The sequence below is a fragment of the Leopardus geoffroyi genome, chromosome A1 (assembly GCF_018350155.1).
Source record: "Leopardus geoffroyi isolate Oge1 chromosome A1, O.geoffroyi_Oge1_pat1.0, whole genome shotgun sequence".
NCBI lineage: Eukaryota > Metazoa > Chordata > Mammalia > Carnivora > Felidae > Leopardus > Leopardus geoffroyi.
In genome coordinates, this window is record NC_059326.1 from 36,112,275 (window position 1) to 36,130,191 (window position 17,917).

General features: G+C 37.3%; 1 protein-coding gene and 1 long non-coding RNA gene across 7 annotated transcripts in view; one reads left to right on the forward strand and one right to left on the reverse strand.

The window, feature by feature from the left end:
- The window catches only part of DIAPH3 (diaphanous related formin 3), a 510,352-nt gene that overhangs the window by 361,539 nt on the left and 130,896 nt on the right, over window positions 1-17,917 (reverse strand). For 5 of the 6 annotated variants that reach the window (XM_045478449.1, XM_045478422.1, XM_045478414.1 and 2 more), the window contains 4 exons: window positions 9,122-9,196; window positions 8,965-9,034; window positions 3,911-4,047; window positions 758-863 (listed from right to left, as the gene is read on the reverse strand). In XM_045478449.1, the coding sequence (XP_045334405.1) occupies window positions 758-863; window positions 3,911-4,047; window positions 8,965-9,034; window positions 9,122-9,196 (388 nt within the window). Of the gene's footprint in view, window positions 1-757; window positions 864-3,910; window positions 4,048-6,192; window positions 6,305-8,964; window positions 9,035-9,121; window positions 9,197-17,917 lie in introns of those variants that run through there. The other variant, XM_045478452.1, reaches the window with a different exon arrangement.
- LOC123598341 lies at window positions 6,360-17,546 on the forward strand. Its single transcript, XR_006712552.1, has 3 exons — window positions 6,360-6,507; window positions 13,807-13,954; window positions 17,396-17,546. It is a non-coding gene; the product is annotated as an uncharacterized LOC123598341 (long non-coding RNA).

The window sequence follows — 17,917 nt, forward strand, 5'->3', positions numbered from 1 at the left end:
TAAAAAAAAAAAAAAAAGGAGAAATTATATAAACATTAGTTATACAGCTTGGACACTATACTAGTTAAGTCTAAAAATAACTTCTTTAAAAAAAAGTGACTTTCTAACAGCACTTAAATATTTTTTAATTTATTTTTTAATATTTATTTATTTTTGAGAGACAGACAGTGTGTGAGCAGGGAAGGGGCAGAAAGAAAGGGAGACACAGAACCGGAAGCAGGCTCCAGGCTCTGAGCCAACAGCAAAGAGCCTGACGAGATCATGACCTGAGTCAAAGTTGGACGCTCAACCAACTGAGCCACCCAGGTGCCCCAACAGCACTTAAATATTTAAATATCTTTGAAAATCCTAGTGTACCTTGGTCTCCTTATTATTCATGCAAACTCTTAACTTTTCAGATATAAAAACTAATAATTCAGCAAAAAGCTGTAATTCACTTAATTGTCCAAACTTCATAAAAAGTTGTAATTATCAAGTAGTAAGACTAACAGAAAATAAAGAATTCATGGACTTTGATTATTGATTTTATAGAAATCCCTAGTAAGTCAGCATCTAAGAAAGTAACCCAAGGAAATAATAATAGGTATACACCAAGTTATAACTATAAGAACACATTGTGATATATTATACATTAGAATTCTATACATTTATTTGAGATGTTATAAAACATTCAATGGCATGCAGGGTTTCATACTTAAATATAAGCCAGTCAGAAAACAGTTATAAAACAATATGTAAGATTATACCTGAAACTTACCTGCAGCTGAGCTGAATCATGCCTGAGACCTTCCACAATAGATGAAAATCTGTCAACGTTTCTTTCTTCTCCAGCTGATGTTAAAGCTTCTAAAACCTCTTCAAGGCTATCAGAAAATTTGAAATTAATTAAATTGCCAACAGCAAATAATCTAAATGCCTTAATACAACTGCTTGATCTATTCAACTCCAGAGTCACTACTCTCAGAACCAGCAACATTTTAAAAGCTTACTGAGTACATAGCATGTATCAAGTACTAGCTACATGTTTTAATTCATTTATGCCTAATAACCCTATGATGAGGATAACTTATCAAACATTTATAAAGTGCTTTCTACACATCAGGCATTATTTAAATCAGTTTACAAATATTAACTCTTTTTAATGTATATAAGTCTATGAAGTTGGTATTGTCCCATATTATAGAGCAAGAAACTGAGGGAGAAAAAAGTTAAGCGATTTTTCTAAGGTTTCATGTCTCCTAAATGATGAAGCAAGGATCTGAAATCAGACAGTCTTTGTGGTGAGCACTGTCCTGGTTTCCTTAATCACTACACTCTACTTCCTTTTCAGTGTAAATGAAGTCTGATAGCCAAAAATACACAGTAGTAAGGATTTATATACACACATTCGCACATAAAAAATATGCACATAAAAATACACACATAAAAAGTAGCAGTTAAAGAGCTACAGTCGCTACACCTTTAAAGAAGTGTGTTAACACGATCTAGTGTATTGTAGGTCAGTTTGTAGACGTAAACATGTAGTCTGTAAATGTTATCTGTATCATTTTAATAACCTATTATGAAGTCAAGAAATAATAAATATGGAAGAAGTAGAAGAAGAAGAAGGTGAAAAAAGAGGAGGAAAAAGAGAAAGGGTAAAGAAAGAAGAGGGAAAGGAGATGGCCAAGAGGAGGCAAAAGGAAAGGAAAGGAGAAGGTGTTAAGGAGGCAAGAGGGAAGAGAGAAGACACAAGAAATGGGTGGAAAGAGGGAGGAGGAGAATGGAGCAGGAGGAGGAGGAGAGGAAGAAAGGCGGAGGGGGGAGCACTAGGTGCATCTTGTGTGTCAATATTAAATACCCTCTTAGGGTTTTTACAATAAAGTTAATATGGTCTTTTTGAAACAGTTAAGGAAATGTGGTGCAGCTGTACCTGGCTTCACGTGCTGGCGCTGCTGCTGGGGACATCCTTGTCCGTGGACACACACTGTAGCTACCCACATAGCCACAGGGGGACATCCTTGTCCGTGGACACACGCCGTAGCTACCCACGTAGCCACAGGGGGACATCCTTGTCCGTGGACACACGCCGTAGCTACCCACGTAGCCACAGGGGGACATCTTTGTCCGTGGACACACGCCGTAGCTACCCACGTAGCCACAGGGGGACATCCTTGTCCGTGGACACACGCCGTAGCTACTCATGTAGCCACGGGGGGCATCCTTGTCCGTGGACACACACCGTAGCTACCCACGTAGCCACAGGGGGACATCCTTGTCCGTGGACACATACCGTAGCTACCCACGTAGCCAAAGGGGGACATCCTTGTCCGTGGACACACACCTAGCTACCCATCTTGCCGCGGGGGGACATCCTTGTCCATGGACACACGCCATAGCTACCCACATAGCCACAGGAGGACATCCTTGTTCGTGGACACACGCCGTAGCTACCCACATAGCCACAGGGGGACATCCTTGTCCGTGGACACACGCCGTAGCTACTCATGTAGCCACGGGGGGCATCCTTGTCCGTGGACACACACCGTAGCTACCCACATAGCCACAGAGGGACATCCTTGTCCGTGGACACACGCCGTAGCTACCCGTGTTGCTGCGGGGGGACATCCTTGTCCGTGGACACACATTGTAGCTACTCATGTAGCCACGGGGGGCATCCTTGTCCGTGGACACACGCCATAGCTACCCGTGTTGCTGCGAGGGGACATCCTTGTCCATGGACACACTCTGTAGCTACTCATGTAGCCACGGGGGACATCCCTGTCTGCGGACACACACCGTAGCTACCCGTGCAGCCGAGGGCAGGGCCTGAGTCTTGCCTGCTGACTCTCCAATAATCCACACAGAGCAGCTCAACAGTTGCCAGGCCCAGGAGGGTCGCCACAAGGACAATTTTCAAATGCGTGTGGGAGGTTCTGCTTACAGGCCTCTCTACCTAGCCTTTATGAAAGGGCTATTTATTTATTCTGTAGGTTGTTCTGTTTTTATATCTTCACCCTTTTTAAAATATATTTTAAATAATTTTTAAATGCTTCCTGTAATAAGAATTCCAACCTTTCAACAAAGAAAAAAAAGGGGGGGTGGAGGTTTATCTTTATAATTATCTTTTAATATGTATGTAATGGTCTTTTGCTTACAATCCTAATATGTGTGGGTAATGTCTTTGAAGTTTAAAACTTCAGGATGTATTTTATGGTCAAAGACTACCCTCAACCAGTAAAGTACTATTACATATAGCACTTTTATTATTTTTTTAAGTTTATGTATGTATTTTGAGGGAAAGAGTGTGAGCATGGGCTAGGGAGGGGCAAAGACAGAGGGAATGAGAGAAACTCCCAAAGCAGGCTCCAGGCTACCAGCACGGAGCCCGAGTGGGGCGGCTCGGGGGCTCAAGCCCATGAACCATAAGATCATGACCTGAGCTGAAATCAAGAGTCAGAGGCTCAACCAACTGAGCCACTCAGGTGCCCCACAAACAGCATTTTTAAAATCTGCCTTACAAACAGATTTTCAAATAGTATGATGTTTGCTTTTACAAGGGAAATTGCATGACCTACAATTTGAATTAACTCTATCTGGAAAACAAAAATCACTTAAGAAACAGAATCCATTTGCATATTTTTTTAAGTCTTTGTTGAGAATTTTTATTTAGGGTTTGAATTCAGAACAACTTAAATACGATGAAGAAATAAGTTTTTCATAGAAAAAGGTTAGCCCTTAACTACTATACTGATTGAGAAATAATTATTACTCAAACATTTCTGTTCAGACAATTATGAATCTAAATCAGCTGCTTAAGTAATACTTCATTTATTAACAGTAAATTCTGGTCTAAAATAGAATAATGAAAACATTAAGTAAATCAAATTATATTGTTATATAATTAGAGAAATGAGTTGAGAGGACTTACATGCTTTCCTCCCCTACAATGCATACTGCAGAGAGGAGTTTTACCACATCTGTCATCATACTTGGGTGCTTGGGATCGATGGCTTTGGCTAATAGAGAAAGACTCCTCTCTTCACTCATAATTCTTTCCAAGCCATACTATAACATTTTGGAAATAAGAAGTTAAATGTTAGCAGTTTATTGGGGGGAAAAAAAATAGTGCCCTAGAGGAAATACAGTTATTAAAAAAGTTTATAGGATAATATTTTTTTTTTACTTTGTACAAGCTAGAAACTATAAGGAATGTATAACATCTTGGAAAAAATTCATAGACTTATTCACATCAAAAACTATGATAGTCAACCAAACATAACTCCTCAAAGGTGATTTTACAATAGTATGACTTACAATTACTAAGAAAGCTAAGTATCCAACTGGAGAAAGGGAGGAACAGTGAGGAAAATGGAGATTTCCCAACAGAAACACACAAAATAAAAAAGTCAGTTTTTGTACCAGACACTGAGGCCATAAGAAGCTTTCCTGGGAAGGATGGTTGGTAAGGGATATACCACACAAGTAAATACACAGATCAGCTCTAACCCAGAGAAATATAATGAAAGCCACCCACACAATATCTAGTTTTCCAATAAAAAAGTAAAATTTTAATCAAATTAATCCAGTATACCTAAAATATTACCATGTCAACATAATCAATATAAAACATTTATTGATGAGACAGGAAGAAAAAATAACTAAGTATTCAAAACCCAGTGCATGTTTTATATTTACAACACATCTCAGTTCAGACAAGCCACCTTTCAAGTGCTCAATAGCCACAGGTGGTGACCACGTTACATAACACACACCTAGATAGTAATGCTGAGTTCATAAAATGGGCACAAGTTGAAAGAAGATTTGGACAGATCCCGTGTAGAAACTGCCATGAGGAGCATAGATACTCTGATCCAACTGGTATTTTATCATCAGAAAGACAATGCAGTTGTAAACACATTATATAAATGGGATGATGCTGGACAAGGATAAAGTTTGTTTGCTACTGCCAGGATGCCACATCCAATTAGAAGATAAGGAGTCATGTTAATGACTTCGTGTTTTGATTTGAGGATATATACATCTCTTAGGGCCCACTTACAATCTATGGGAGATAAGTATCAAATAACAGAGGATAAATAGAAGCAATAAAACAATATGATTTATCTTCTATGTATCCCAAAGGATCCTTCTAAAGAGTGAGAAATTGGTTGATTAGAATTACTACTGAACACTAAAAAGGACTTTAATCCCAATTACAGACCTATGAACTACAGCTTAACTCAAAGTTAACACTTGATATAATTATCAAAGTTAAATCTATAACAAGCTTAGACCCAAATGCTGTGAGTGGTATGAAATCTTATTTCTAATTTTCCTATCGTGCCTACGTCATTTATATAAAGAAGCCGTCACACTGCTGAAAACACTGCATTTGTTTTCAACCATCATCTAAGGAACACAGGTACCAAGGAAGCAGCACAGGCAGAAGGGCCAAGGGCCCAGGATATGCTTTCTGGAGAGACATCTCGGTCTTGTTGGTGGCAGGGAAAAGTTTACAAATAGATAGCTAAGCCAGTCACGAAATGATCCCTTTTGTGATGCCCTGGGCTGTCTCCTAACTGGAAACAAAGAAAGAGAAAGCAGGCATGGGGCCAAGGACTACAATGTTCTTCAATAACCATTATAGGGAATTGTCAGAGGTTTATAAAGTACCACTTAGATGCAATTCAAAAAGCCAATCAGTCAATGATTACCAAGTGCCAAAGAGCTGCCTCTGTCCTGAGAAACCAGAGGATTCAGTAAAGCATTTCCCTTTCATTTCCCACCCACTTGGATGTCCTTAGCCAACTCCTGCCCGTCTGGAATCAGAGTCCTGTGGCTCCTCCAAATACTCAAAACAACTCATACCGATTTCCTCCAAGTGATACTAACTACATTCTCTGTGAAGTCCTCTAGCACTAAACCATTATGCGTAGAGAGCAAAATACGAGCATTCTCTGATTTCAGAGTTTTCACTAGCACTTCCTAAACTCCAAAGCTCCACCATCGGCAGTATTCTGACTTTGCTAACATAAAAACATGCCGCGCTCATTTTAAGACTGGAATGAGGCCAGATTACCACCACTGAGCATCTAGAACTAAAGACAGAATTGCCGCCTACTTCATTAAAATTACTCTTGTTCAATTATTTAAAAAACAAAGCAAAGCAAACAAAAACTGTTGACTCTGTGAAAGAAATAATCAACTTACCAGTGCTAGCATTTAAAGTGCATTAAATCAAGCCTATTAGAACGTTAGAGAGGCGGTGACAAATTTTGGAAGGTCTAAGGTGTCTCTCTACTGAATATCAAGGGGCCACTCTGGTTTCCATGAAAACTCATATGTTCTAAATCAAGGAATAAAGCCAGGTTCCATTTGCTTTCTACTTGAGGCCCATTATTACCTAACAGATAGAATGTCAAGCCCCTGGAAAAGTGTTAGGTAGGACAAGGTGAAGGCCCTAAATCCTTGAGTACGATACTCAATAGGGCATGAATCCTGATGCTCAATCACTAACTACCTATGGTGAGTTAATCCCAGTAGCAGAGATAACATTGGGAAGGGGGCTGGCTTCAGGAGCAAAACACCTATGCTGGGGGGTGCATACCTTAAAGCAACACACAAAATGTTAACAGACCAAAATGTAGCCCCTGTTCTACTCACCTCTTAAACATATTTAACTTTTCATCGTTTTATTGTTTCCCCTAATATTAAAAATATTTTTCCATTTAGAAAATACTATTTAGTCCAATTTACTGTTATAAGAAACTCACTTTCATCTGTTACCAGATTTACTCATTAATTACATAATTACTAGTGCCTAAGAAGGTACCACTTTTTTTCCCCTCTCAGAGCCTATATTTTTTTCATTATTCGAGGAACTCTTGTAAAGAGTACACAGTGACATAAATGAAAAACCATCAACAAATCTTGGGGAGGAGGGGGACTTTAGCGAAAAATTATTTCATATATTATTAAGTTTAGAATTCAGAAAATAGAATAATTTCAAGTATCAGCAACTTTTTATTCTTATTAGCACAGATGATAGCCATCAACACAAATGGAAATAGATTCCAGCTCCACAGATACAAACTATAAGCAAAAGCAATCCATTATAAGGGAACACACTGTATCAATCAGAACCTAAATGCATAAAGTTGACTCCCTCCCCAGGTCAGTCTGAAGTAGGAAATTGCTTCTGTACACCACCTCATCTCACTTTAATCCTGGTATTCTTCCCAAAATCAAAGAATGATCCATATGCCCCTTTAGTTTAAAAAAATGTTCCTGGATTTTCTCTACTGTCAGCCTTATCATCAGGGAAATTTCCAATTTCTATATTCTCAATTTACAAGGAGCCTCTCTAAAGCAATATTATGTCCTCAGGATAGAAAAATCGCTTTCTTCATTTACTCTTAAGACATATTGTAAAAAAGAATATGTAGTCTAACTAAAAACTAATTCTCACAGAACAATCCGTTCAAATATAGAATATATGTGAATATGTAACAATATAAAGAGGATTTCTACATCAGATATTCCCCTTGAAAATCATATTAGAGGCGCCTGGGTGGCTCAGTCAGTTGAGCGTCCAACTTTGGCTCAGGCTGTGATCTCACAGTTCGTGAGTTCGAGCCCCACAAGGAGCTTGCTGCTGTCAGCTTGTCAGGGCAGATCCCACTTCAGATCCTCTACTCTCTTTCCCTCTTCCCCTCCCCCACTCACACTCTCTCAAAAAACAAAACATTAAAAAAAAAAAAGAAAAGAAAAGAAAGAAAATCATATCTGATTGGAGAAGGCAGGGAGGTGAAAAATATCTCATTGTGCAAAAACAGAAATCTCAGCTCAAGAAAATGCTGAAAAATAAATAAGACATGAAGGATTAAAAAATATTGGGGCGCCTAGGTCGCTCAGTCAGTTAAGCATCGAAGTGTGACTCAGGTCATGATCTCACAGCTCCTTAATTAGAGTCCTGCATCAGGCTCTGTGCTGACAGCTCAGGGCCTGGAGCCTGCTTTGGATTCTGTGTCTCCGTCTCTCTCTCTGCCCCTTCCCCTCTCATACTCAGTCTCTCCCTCAAAAATAAACATTAGAAAAAAAAGAAAAAAAGGAAAATAGAAGTATTTGCTACATTTAATAAAAAGAAATATGAATGTTAATAACTGAAGTACCAGTACTTAAGTGTGTAAGGCTCTAAAGGCTTATTTTTAAAATGTAAGACAAAATATTAAAAATTTGAAATTAATCAGAAATATACAGGCAGTTTTGCTGTGAAACACAAATCATCCTAACACCACAGGTAAAATTCCTCTCCTGCTGTCTAATGGCAACTAAAACACCGATCATTACTGTACCCATCATGAGGTAGATATGTTTAGGTGTTGAAGCTAAAGACATGCCATGTGATAGAGCCAATTTCTGCAATTAACAGTATACAATATTTAAAAATGGGAACACTGTCCGAAAAATCTAACTTCAGATAGGAGCTTCAAGTGTTCCTCTCTTCTTACGTATCCTCTTCAAATTTGCAAACTCTGCAGACCTGCCATATTGCCTTTGGTTTCAATATTACTTGTATGAAGCATCATTGCTCCATTTTGGGGACCTGCTTCTAATCGTTTCACACCTTTTTACATTAATTTGATTGTAGATTTAAATTTCTAGGCTATGAAAACTAAATCTTTCCCACTGGATTCTTTGATAATAAATATTACTGCAGATCACGTTCAATTATCATGTATGATTTCAAAGCTTATTTTTGCTATACTTCTGAAAATTGAGAAGGAAGGAGGAAGAGAGAGGGGGGAACAGAAAGGAGGGTAGAAAGGGAGGATCAACCCACCCACAAGGATTTGTACTCAATAGCTTATCAAAGCAGTACATCACTTCAGTGCAAATTCTGTACTACACACAACTCTATTTTATACAAATTCTGTAAGTACCAGTGAAGAACGAATACAATGTAATTACCTATGTACATACCTGTGTGTTCATCAAAGCTTTTAGACACTGTATGACTTTATGCTGCTTCTTCTTTACAATTTTTTCTTGTCTGCATTGGCATAAAAAACATCACTGTTGGGATTATCGCTGGACATGCAAATGTAGCTTAATTGAAAATAAAAATGAATATACTTACATTTTGCCACTAATCAGTTTTTCCAAAATGTCCAGTAATAATCCAAGCCCCTCATGTCCAAAACTTTCCACCCAACTGATAAACAGGAAAACAAAAAAACAAAAAACAAAGGCAGTTATGCATGGTCAGTATTCTAGTTTAGAATATCACAATGAGATATGCTCACAAATATTTCATATTTGTTATATTCTAATCATAAATACAACACAAGAATATCATGTGCAAAATCACTCATGATACATAATCTTATTTGTGAGAGCAGTGATGGGATAAACCAGACTATGTCCATCACTTTCGTGCTCCGTGTCCAGCAACATTGTGTTGGTAGCTAGAATCTGCCCCGTGGGAAGTAACACAATGCAGAAATCAGCAAATGCTGCCAATCACCCCATCTCCCCCCACCCAGAGAGCTGGCCATTAAACATTTACCAACAAACCCCTGGATAAGCCTCACTTTAAACTTTTACAAAGAGCAGAAATCGGGCAATATTTAAAGAGGGAAGGGGCGCCTGGGTGGCTCAGTCGCTTAAGAGTCTAACTCTTGGTTTTAGCTCAGGTCATGATCTCAGGGTTCATGAGTTCAAGCACTACACCAGGCTCTGCACTGACAGTGCAGAGCCTGCTTGGGATTCTCTGTCTCCTTCCCTCTCTCTCTCCCTCTCCTGCACTGGTTCTCACTCTCTCTCTCTCAAGATAAAACACATAAACTTAAAAAAAAAAAAAAAAAGAATTAAAGAGGGAGAACTCAGATGTACGTATTGAAAAGAAAAGTCTTAGGAAAATTTCTCAAACCACTGAAATGCATCCTAATTTCCCAAGTTTCAAAGTTCGATTGTTTTAAGAGTTTCATCATTATTTTTAAATGAACATTTTCATCTTGACCAAACCACCTCTTTTCATAAACCCACTGGTATAATCACAGTACACTAATGTAATTAGGACATCACTGCCAATAGACAATTGCTTACCTTGGTTATAGAAAAACTACCTTAATGGGAATTAACACAATTTTTTTTCCAGTGGTGATTTAGGAAGCTTTGAACAAGAATATCATCTGTTTTTTTAAAAAGTAGGGGAAAGAAAATTTTAGGATATATAACTGTGTTTACCTCTTTGTATATGTGTTTGTATGTATGATTGTGTGTGTGTGTGTGTGTGTGTGTGTGTGTGGCCTTTGAAAAATCGAACTTTAAAGACAAAGTTTCATCCAATAACCAAAAGCAAAATATTATAAACATTAAGAACAAGTCACATACCAAGATATAATACCATTTTCTTAAGACACAATAGAACATTTCCTATGACAATAAGAAAACCAAACACAACATTTTTAAATGAAAACAAATATTGTTTAAAAAAAAATCTTCTTCATTTGTACACTTGTGAATACAGCTTACTCACTTATAAATGTTCAGAATTTCTGATTCCTACCACACCAAAAAAAAAAAAGCTATTTGTCATTTAGATTGGCAGACACTTGTCAACTATTTCACTTGTCTCCTCCCTGTCCAGTGAAAGCCATGGAGTAACTAATTCAAGAATGTACTTAAGCAAGAAACATACTCTGATACCCTCCTAGGAAAAGAAAAGCCTGGAATCACTATTACAGTGAAGGTGAGAAAAAAAAAAAGTTGAATAGAAGTCAGAGTTTTCAAACCAGGATGCTACTTCAAAAGTGACGAGTTTACTCTCCACTATCAGCAACACACAGATTACCTGTAGGCATTTCAAGTCTCACTTTCATGTTTCATGAAACACCTACAGCATCTGCTTAACTGTTTGCCTTGTTGACATCATACTCCGTATTTATTCTTATTTCACATGAAGCAGGGAAGCCTGAAATCAAACATATAAAGAGTAACTTGAGAGTTTTACTGGGGCCGACACTGACACACGTGGACAGACTGTATTCATCGTGCCCTCCTGTGTTAGTGTCTCCAAGCGGGACTTCCTTTGAAGTGAATTTTTAACAATCTGTATATGCAAAAGTATAACCATGGAGACATTCAAAAGCTAACATAAATGATATAGGATTATTCATATGGCTATCCCTTTCAATCATTGTGGAAAATAAAGTCACTATTCCTAAAACTGCCTTATACCAAAATAATTTAAAACTAGGTTAATATAACAAAATAAACTTTGTTTCACTTAATATGCTCATGGTGAAGCCTACTACAGAATTTAGGAAGCTTATCGATCCAAGTAAATCAAGTTAAGTCTTTTGGTCTAATTAATAGAACATAGTTTTGTTTGTTTGTTTGTTTGTTTTTTAATTTATCACCCTTGGGGCACCTGGGTGGCTCAGTCGGTTAAGCGTCCGACTTCGGCTCAGGTCATGATCTCACGGTCCGTGAGTTCAAGCCCTGCGTCGGGCTCTGTGCTGACAGCTCAGAGCCTGGAGCCTGCTTCAGATTCTGTGTCTCCCTCTCTCTCTGACCCTCCCCTGTTCATGCTCTGTCTCTGTCTCAAAAATAAATAAACATTAAAAAAATTATAAATAAATAAATAAATAAATTTATCACCCTTAATATAACAGTTATAACCAGAATGCTGTGACCCACAGAAGGTCTCATATTAACTATTTTTGGACCCACTAAATAACTCTTCTGAACTATAGAATATAAGCCATTGCAGTAAAACTTACATTCACTCAAGCATATTACGTATGAACTACTTCTCTATAAAATAAACTTAATAAATTAAACGTAAAGAGACATTACACCAAATTATTTTACACTGCAATATTTTAACTCGTAGTAGAAATTAATTTCTGAATAAAATCGGAGAGAATGGTAATAGCCTAATGAAAGTCAGACTATACATTTCATAAAATACATCAAAAACAAAGTGAGGGGACAAGGGGAGGAAACAAAGATGCTTGATAACAAAAAAAAATACATATATATAATATTTAAACATAAAAAGCTGGTACTTACTGAAATATTAAAACACAAATTAAGTAAAAACGCTCTCTGTTTTCTTAGAAATTTGCAAGGCCAGCATATTGTTGTACTAACAAGTTGTCACTAACAAACCCATTCTTTCAAAACCTTGGTCCCCACCTCTACTATTTTCAGCATGATTTTTAAAAATAGGGGCTAATATTATTTCTTATCTTTTCTGGAAAAGACGTGCAAGATAAAAAGTGATATTGAGTAGGTAGGCCTGTGGTGCTGACAGAGGTTCATTGAAATCCATAGCTTTTTACAAAAGTAAGATTTCTCATCATCAATGTAAGAAGCAACCTGGAAAAAAAAATTATCAACTGATCTATAAATGATCAATCTTTAGGAAACAAAATCTGTTCTATTTATTCTGTGCCTGTCAGCATAGTACCATCAGGCATTATGCGGTTTAACTATAAACTGCATTCATGGATGAATAAGCACTGTGCAAATGTTTCTTCCTCATGAATAGAAATGACATAGAGATTAGTATGACATTTGTATGGGGAAAAATTGCTTAAAAACAGCAAAAAGTAATGTGCTAAGTACTAATTTAACACAAAATCTACCTCTTAAAATTCCGTAACAGGAAATATCAAACTCTTCTTTTTTAATTGCTTCAAGAAAAACTTCTAAGTATATTGCCATTTAGCACTTCCCAGCAGGGGGCTCCATGTAAGAGAAAAAAAGAGGTGAAGAGGTAACAAAAGGAAAAAAAAAAAAGAGGGAGAAAGAGAGGTCTCTAGGATTAAATGTTCAAACCATCTTAAAATGTTCAAAGCAGCTTATGCTTTGAAATTCAGTTGTTGCTTCCTGAGACACAGGATGAAATCAAAGGTATGCAAAGTGGTTTCCTAGGTGTTGTTGGCTTTATGAAGCAAATACAGTCATCTCAATGAGCAGAAGAGGCAATAATCAGGTCTCAGATTTACTTCCTGGCCCAAGGACACTATCCATGTATATGTTTCCCACAGACTTAAGTTAGTTATCACCTCTCTTCCCAAATGTGCTCCAAGGAAGGTAAAGATAAATGCATCATAGATTGTCAGAGCAAGAATAAACCAACCACAACCTAAGGGCAACCTTACCAGTCACATACACCTGGAGAATAGGGACCATTTCTAATTTGTCTTTAAATTTCCCAGCACCTGGAATAGACTAAGCATTCAATAAATGGTTTTAAAATAAAACTGAATCTCCTTCCATTTTTATATATAAGAAAAGAAGACACAGAGAGAGGTTATGGTCAGTTAGAAATAGCATCCAGGTCTGCTGATGCCCAGATTCACACCCTTACTTTACATACCTAGAAAAAAAGTATAAAGCAATGACGCTTCCCATGCAGTATCACTGAGCCTGATCCAACCTTCATGCCAAATACATCAATTCTGATTTCAGAACTGGTACTTATCCATACTGAACCAAGGATGATGAATCTGGAGTCCCTGTCCTTAGCACACTTGAGGACTTGATTGACTGCAGCTCAAAGGGTGATGTTTCATTACTACTCAAACAAGTGTTCATTAACAAAGTCAGCCTTTATGAAGGTCTCACTGTGTGCTTAATACTACAATAGGTATGACAAATACAAAACTGAATAAAACATGTTCTCTGCCCTTGAAAACATCACAGACTAGTGGTTGAAACAAATGTTGAGCTAAATCATTTCCATAATATAATAAATGCTATAATCATGGTGCTAAGGGAACAGAAGATAACAGCATCTACCTCTCCAAGGAGCAAAGCAACTGATGTCTGACCTGAGTTTTCAAGGTTAAGTCAGAGAAAGAGCTGTTTCTAAGGCACTGGGAATGCATGCAAAGCCATTAAAAGAAATGGTCTGTGCCGAGTTCCAGAAACGGCTGTATGAGGTAAAACCAAAAAGGTAGGAAGGAGCTTCTGAAAAAAACTCTATACAATGTCATGGGCAATGGGAAGCCATTAACACATGTGGTAGGCAGAATAATCTCACCCCTGCCCCCACCCCCACCCGGGAGATGGCCACGTCCTAACAGCAGAAGCTATGATGATCTGATATACCAAAAAGAAGAAACAGAAAAGGAAATTCAGGTTACAAATCACAGGATTTTAAAATAGGGAAATGACCCTAAATTACCCAGGTGAGTTCAACCTAATAACCTAATTTACTTAAGTTGAAAGCCTTTCCCCGCGGGATTGGAGAGATGAGGCAGAAGAGAGATGCAAAGCATGAGAAGGGCTCAAAGTTTACAAGCTTAAAGACAGAGAAAGGGGAATAGGAGCCAAGGAGTGTGGGTGGCCTCTAGAAGCTGAGACAACCCTTACATGGCAGCTAGCAAGAAAAAAGGGATGTCAGTCTCAAAACTGCAAGGAATTGAATTTGGCCATTAACTCAATCAAGTAAACATCAAGCACAAAGGATCGCTCTCCATTTATTCAGAACTTCTTTGATTTTCCTCATTATGATTTTGTAGTTTTCAGCATAAAACTGATTGCTAGTGAAAGAATATAACCGATTTTTTTCAGGTGAAAATTTTCCTCTTAATATTGAAGTGTATAGGGCAGTATTATCAACGATATATATGCACACTGCTGTACAACACAGCTCTGAAACTTTTGCATCTTGCAAAATACAGTCGATTTTTATCTTGAATCCAGCAATGTTGCTGCACCTACTGATTAGTTGTAGTTTTTACAGATTCTTTCAACTTTTCTATGTAAACATGTCATCTACAAAGAAGACCGTTACAGTTCTTCCTTTGGGATTTATACATTTTTGTTTCATTTGTACCTCATCACTATGGCTAGAACTTCCAGCACTGTGTTGAACAAGAGTGGTGAAAGCAAACATCCTTGCCTCATCCCTAGTGTGAGGCGGAAAGTATTCAGCCTTTCACATTTAATGTTAGCTCGAGAATTTTTGTAGATTTAGGTTATCAAATTGAGAAAGTACTCCTCGGTATTAGTTTCCGAGAGTAGCTGTAACAAAGTACCACGAAATAGAATACGTAGAGGAGAAGTTCATTCTCACAGTTCTGGAGGCTAGAAGCCCAATGTCAGAAGGGCTGGGCTCCCTCTGAGACTATGGGTAGACCCCTTCCTTGCCTCTTCCTAGGTTCCGGTGTTAACGGCTAATCCAGGATTTCCCTACCTCCCATTACATGGCACCGTGTCTCTCTTCTTAAAAGAACATAAATCGGATTAAAAGCCCACTCTATTCCTTTATCACCTCATCTTACTCCATCTGTATTGACCCAATTTTCAAATGAGGTCCCATTCTAAGGCGCCAATTCGGACTTAACATTTTCCTGGGGGACACAATTCAATCCATAACGTCTTTCCTCTTCTGAGAGATTTTATTAGAAGAGTTTAGTTTTTGTCAAATCTTTGCATCTATTGATACGTGATTTTCCTCTTTAGCTCTGTTGATATAGTGCATTTCAGTTAAGATTTTCATGTCTATATTCGTGATGGACATTAGTTTGTAAATCTGGAGTTTGGGGTTTTGATTGTTATTGTCTTTGTTTGGCTTGCTATCAGTATCAGCTTCATAAAATAAATTGTGAATTGTTCCCTGCTCTTGTATTTTCTGGAAAAGGCTGTGTAGAATTGGTATTAATTTTTCTTCAAATCTTTGGTAGAATTCTCCAGTGAAAGCATCTGTACTTGAAGATCTTTTAGGGACTCTTAAAATAGTAATTTAATTTCCTTAATAGCTAGAAGACTAGTCAAATATTCTATTTCATATTGGGTACGTTGTAGTACTTTCTTCTTCAAGAATTAGTCTTTCAAATAAGTTGTCAAATTTGTGTGTTTAAAGTTGTTTGTAGTATTGCCTTATTACCCTATCGACATTGAGTCTGTGGTGATACTCTGTTTTATTCCTAATACTGGCATTTTGTCTCTTTTCTTCATCAATAATAAAGGTTTATCAGTTTTATTAATCTTCCCAAAGAACTACATCCCTGTTTCACCAATTTCCTCTATTGTTATTCTGTTTCCAATTTAATTGATTCTACTCTTTACCATTACCTTATTTATATTCTATTTTGCTTTTTAGATTAAGGTGAGAACTAAAATTATTTATTGGAGCCCTTTTACTTCTCTAATGTATGTATTTAGTCCTACAGATTCCCTTTCTCAGTACAACTTCAGATGTGTGCCACAAGCTTTGAAATGTATTTTCATTAACTTCAGTGTATCTTTTTATTTTCCTTGAGACTTCCCTTTTGACTCAAGGATTATATACAAGTGTGTTGTCTGCTTTCCAAATGTTTGGATATCTTCCTGTTATCTTTGTTATTGATTTCTAGTTTGAGTCTTTTGGTAGAAGAACACATTTGGTATGGTTTCAATTCTTTTAAATTTGATGAGGTTTGCTTTGTGGCTCAGGATATGGTCTAACTTGGTACATGTTCTAAGAAGAGAATGTGTATTCTGCTATTAACTGAAATGTTATATACTATGCATTATGTACTTTTACTTAATAGTAGTGTTGAGTTCTTATATCTTTAGTGATTTTCTGCGTAGGTGTTCTATTGATTATTGACTGAGTTGTGAAGTCTCCATATCTAATTGTGGATTTATCTATTCCCTTCAGTTCTAGTATTTTTGCTTCATATATTGTGGACATCTGTAGCCTGATATGTATACTTAGGATGGGTCTTTTGGTGGATTGACTCTTAAAAATCAATCTTTTTCTTTACTCTGAGATCTAAATGATTGGATATTAAAACAGCCACAACTGCCTTTTGATTAATGTTTGCATAATATGTCTTATTATCATTTCACTTTCCATCTGTCTATATCAATATATTTGAAGTGAATTTCTGATAGAAAGCATATAATCAGGTGATGTTTTTTAATCTACTCTGCCAGTCTCCTTTAATTAGCATAACCATTTACACATAATGTAATATTGACATGTTAAGCTCTAGTACTTATTTTTTGGATCTTGTTCATTCTGTTTGTTCATTTTCTTTTGCCTGCCTTCCTGTGGTTTACTTGAACCTATTTTAGAATTCCATTTTGATTTATTTATTGTATTTTTTATTTATAGCTCCTACAGCTTTTTAGAGGTTGCTCTAGGTACATCAGAATATACCAAAGCTTATTGGCGTCATCATCTCACACGCTTGTGCAAATGGTACAAGTCTTCCATCCCGTTATGAATCGAATAGTATCCCTCCAATTTATACATACAGGCCCACACCCACAATGTGATAATATTTGGAGATAAGGCCTTCACAGAGATAATTAAGGTTAAGGGACATCACAAGGATAGGGCCCTAATCCAGTATGACGAATGTCCTCGTAAGAGGAAGACACCAGGATTGCACACCCACAGAGGAAAGGCCATGCGAAGACACTACAAGACAGCAGCCACCTGCAAGCCGAAGAAAGAGGCCACGGAAGAAACCAACCCTGAGGGCACCTGACCATGACCTTAAGGCTTCCAGCCTCTGGAATACTGAGAAAATAAATTTCTGTTTAAGCCACCCAGGTTGCAGCCTTTTTATCATGGCACCCCAAGCTAACACATCTCCCTGTATGCACTTTACCCTCCCCATTTAGAGTATCATTGTTATAAGTACTTCCTCTATGTACAGTGAGAACCTCATCAGACAGATATAAGTTTTGCTTCTACCAAACATAAATTAGAAAATTCAAGGAAAGGAAAGTACACTTACCCACATTTTTATTTACACTGTACACTTTCTGTTCCCAGTATTTCAAGGATGCCTTCTTGTATTTCTTTTATTATTATTATTATTTTCTTATTCTTTTTCTTATTCTTTTATTATTTTTCTGTTTAGAAAATATCATTAGCTATTCTTTTAAGGCCAAAAATTCCCCTTGTTTTCTTTCA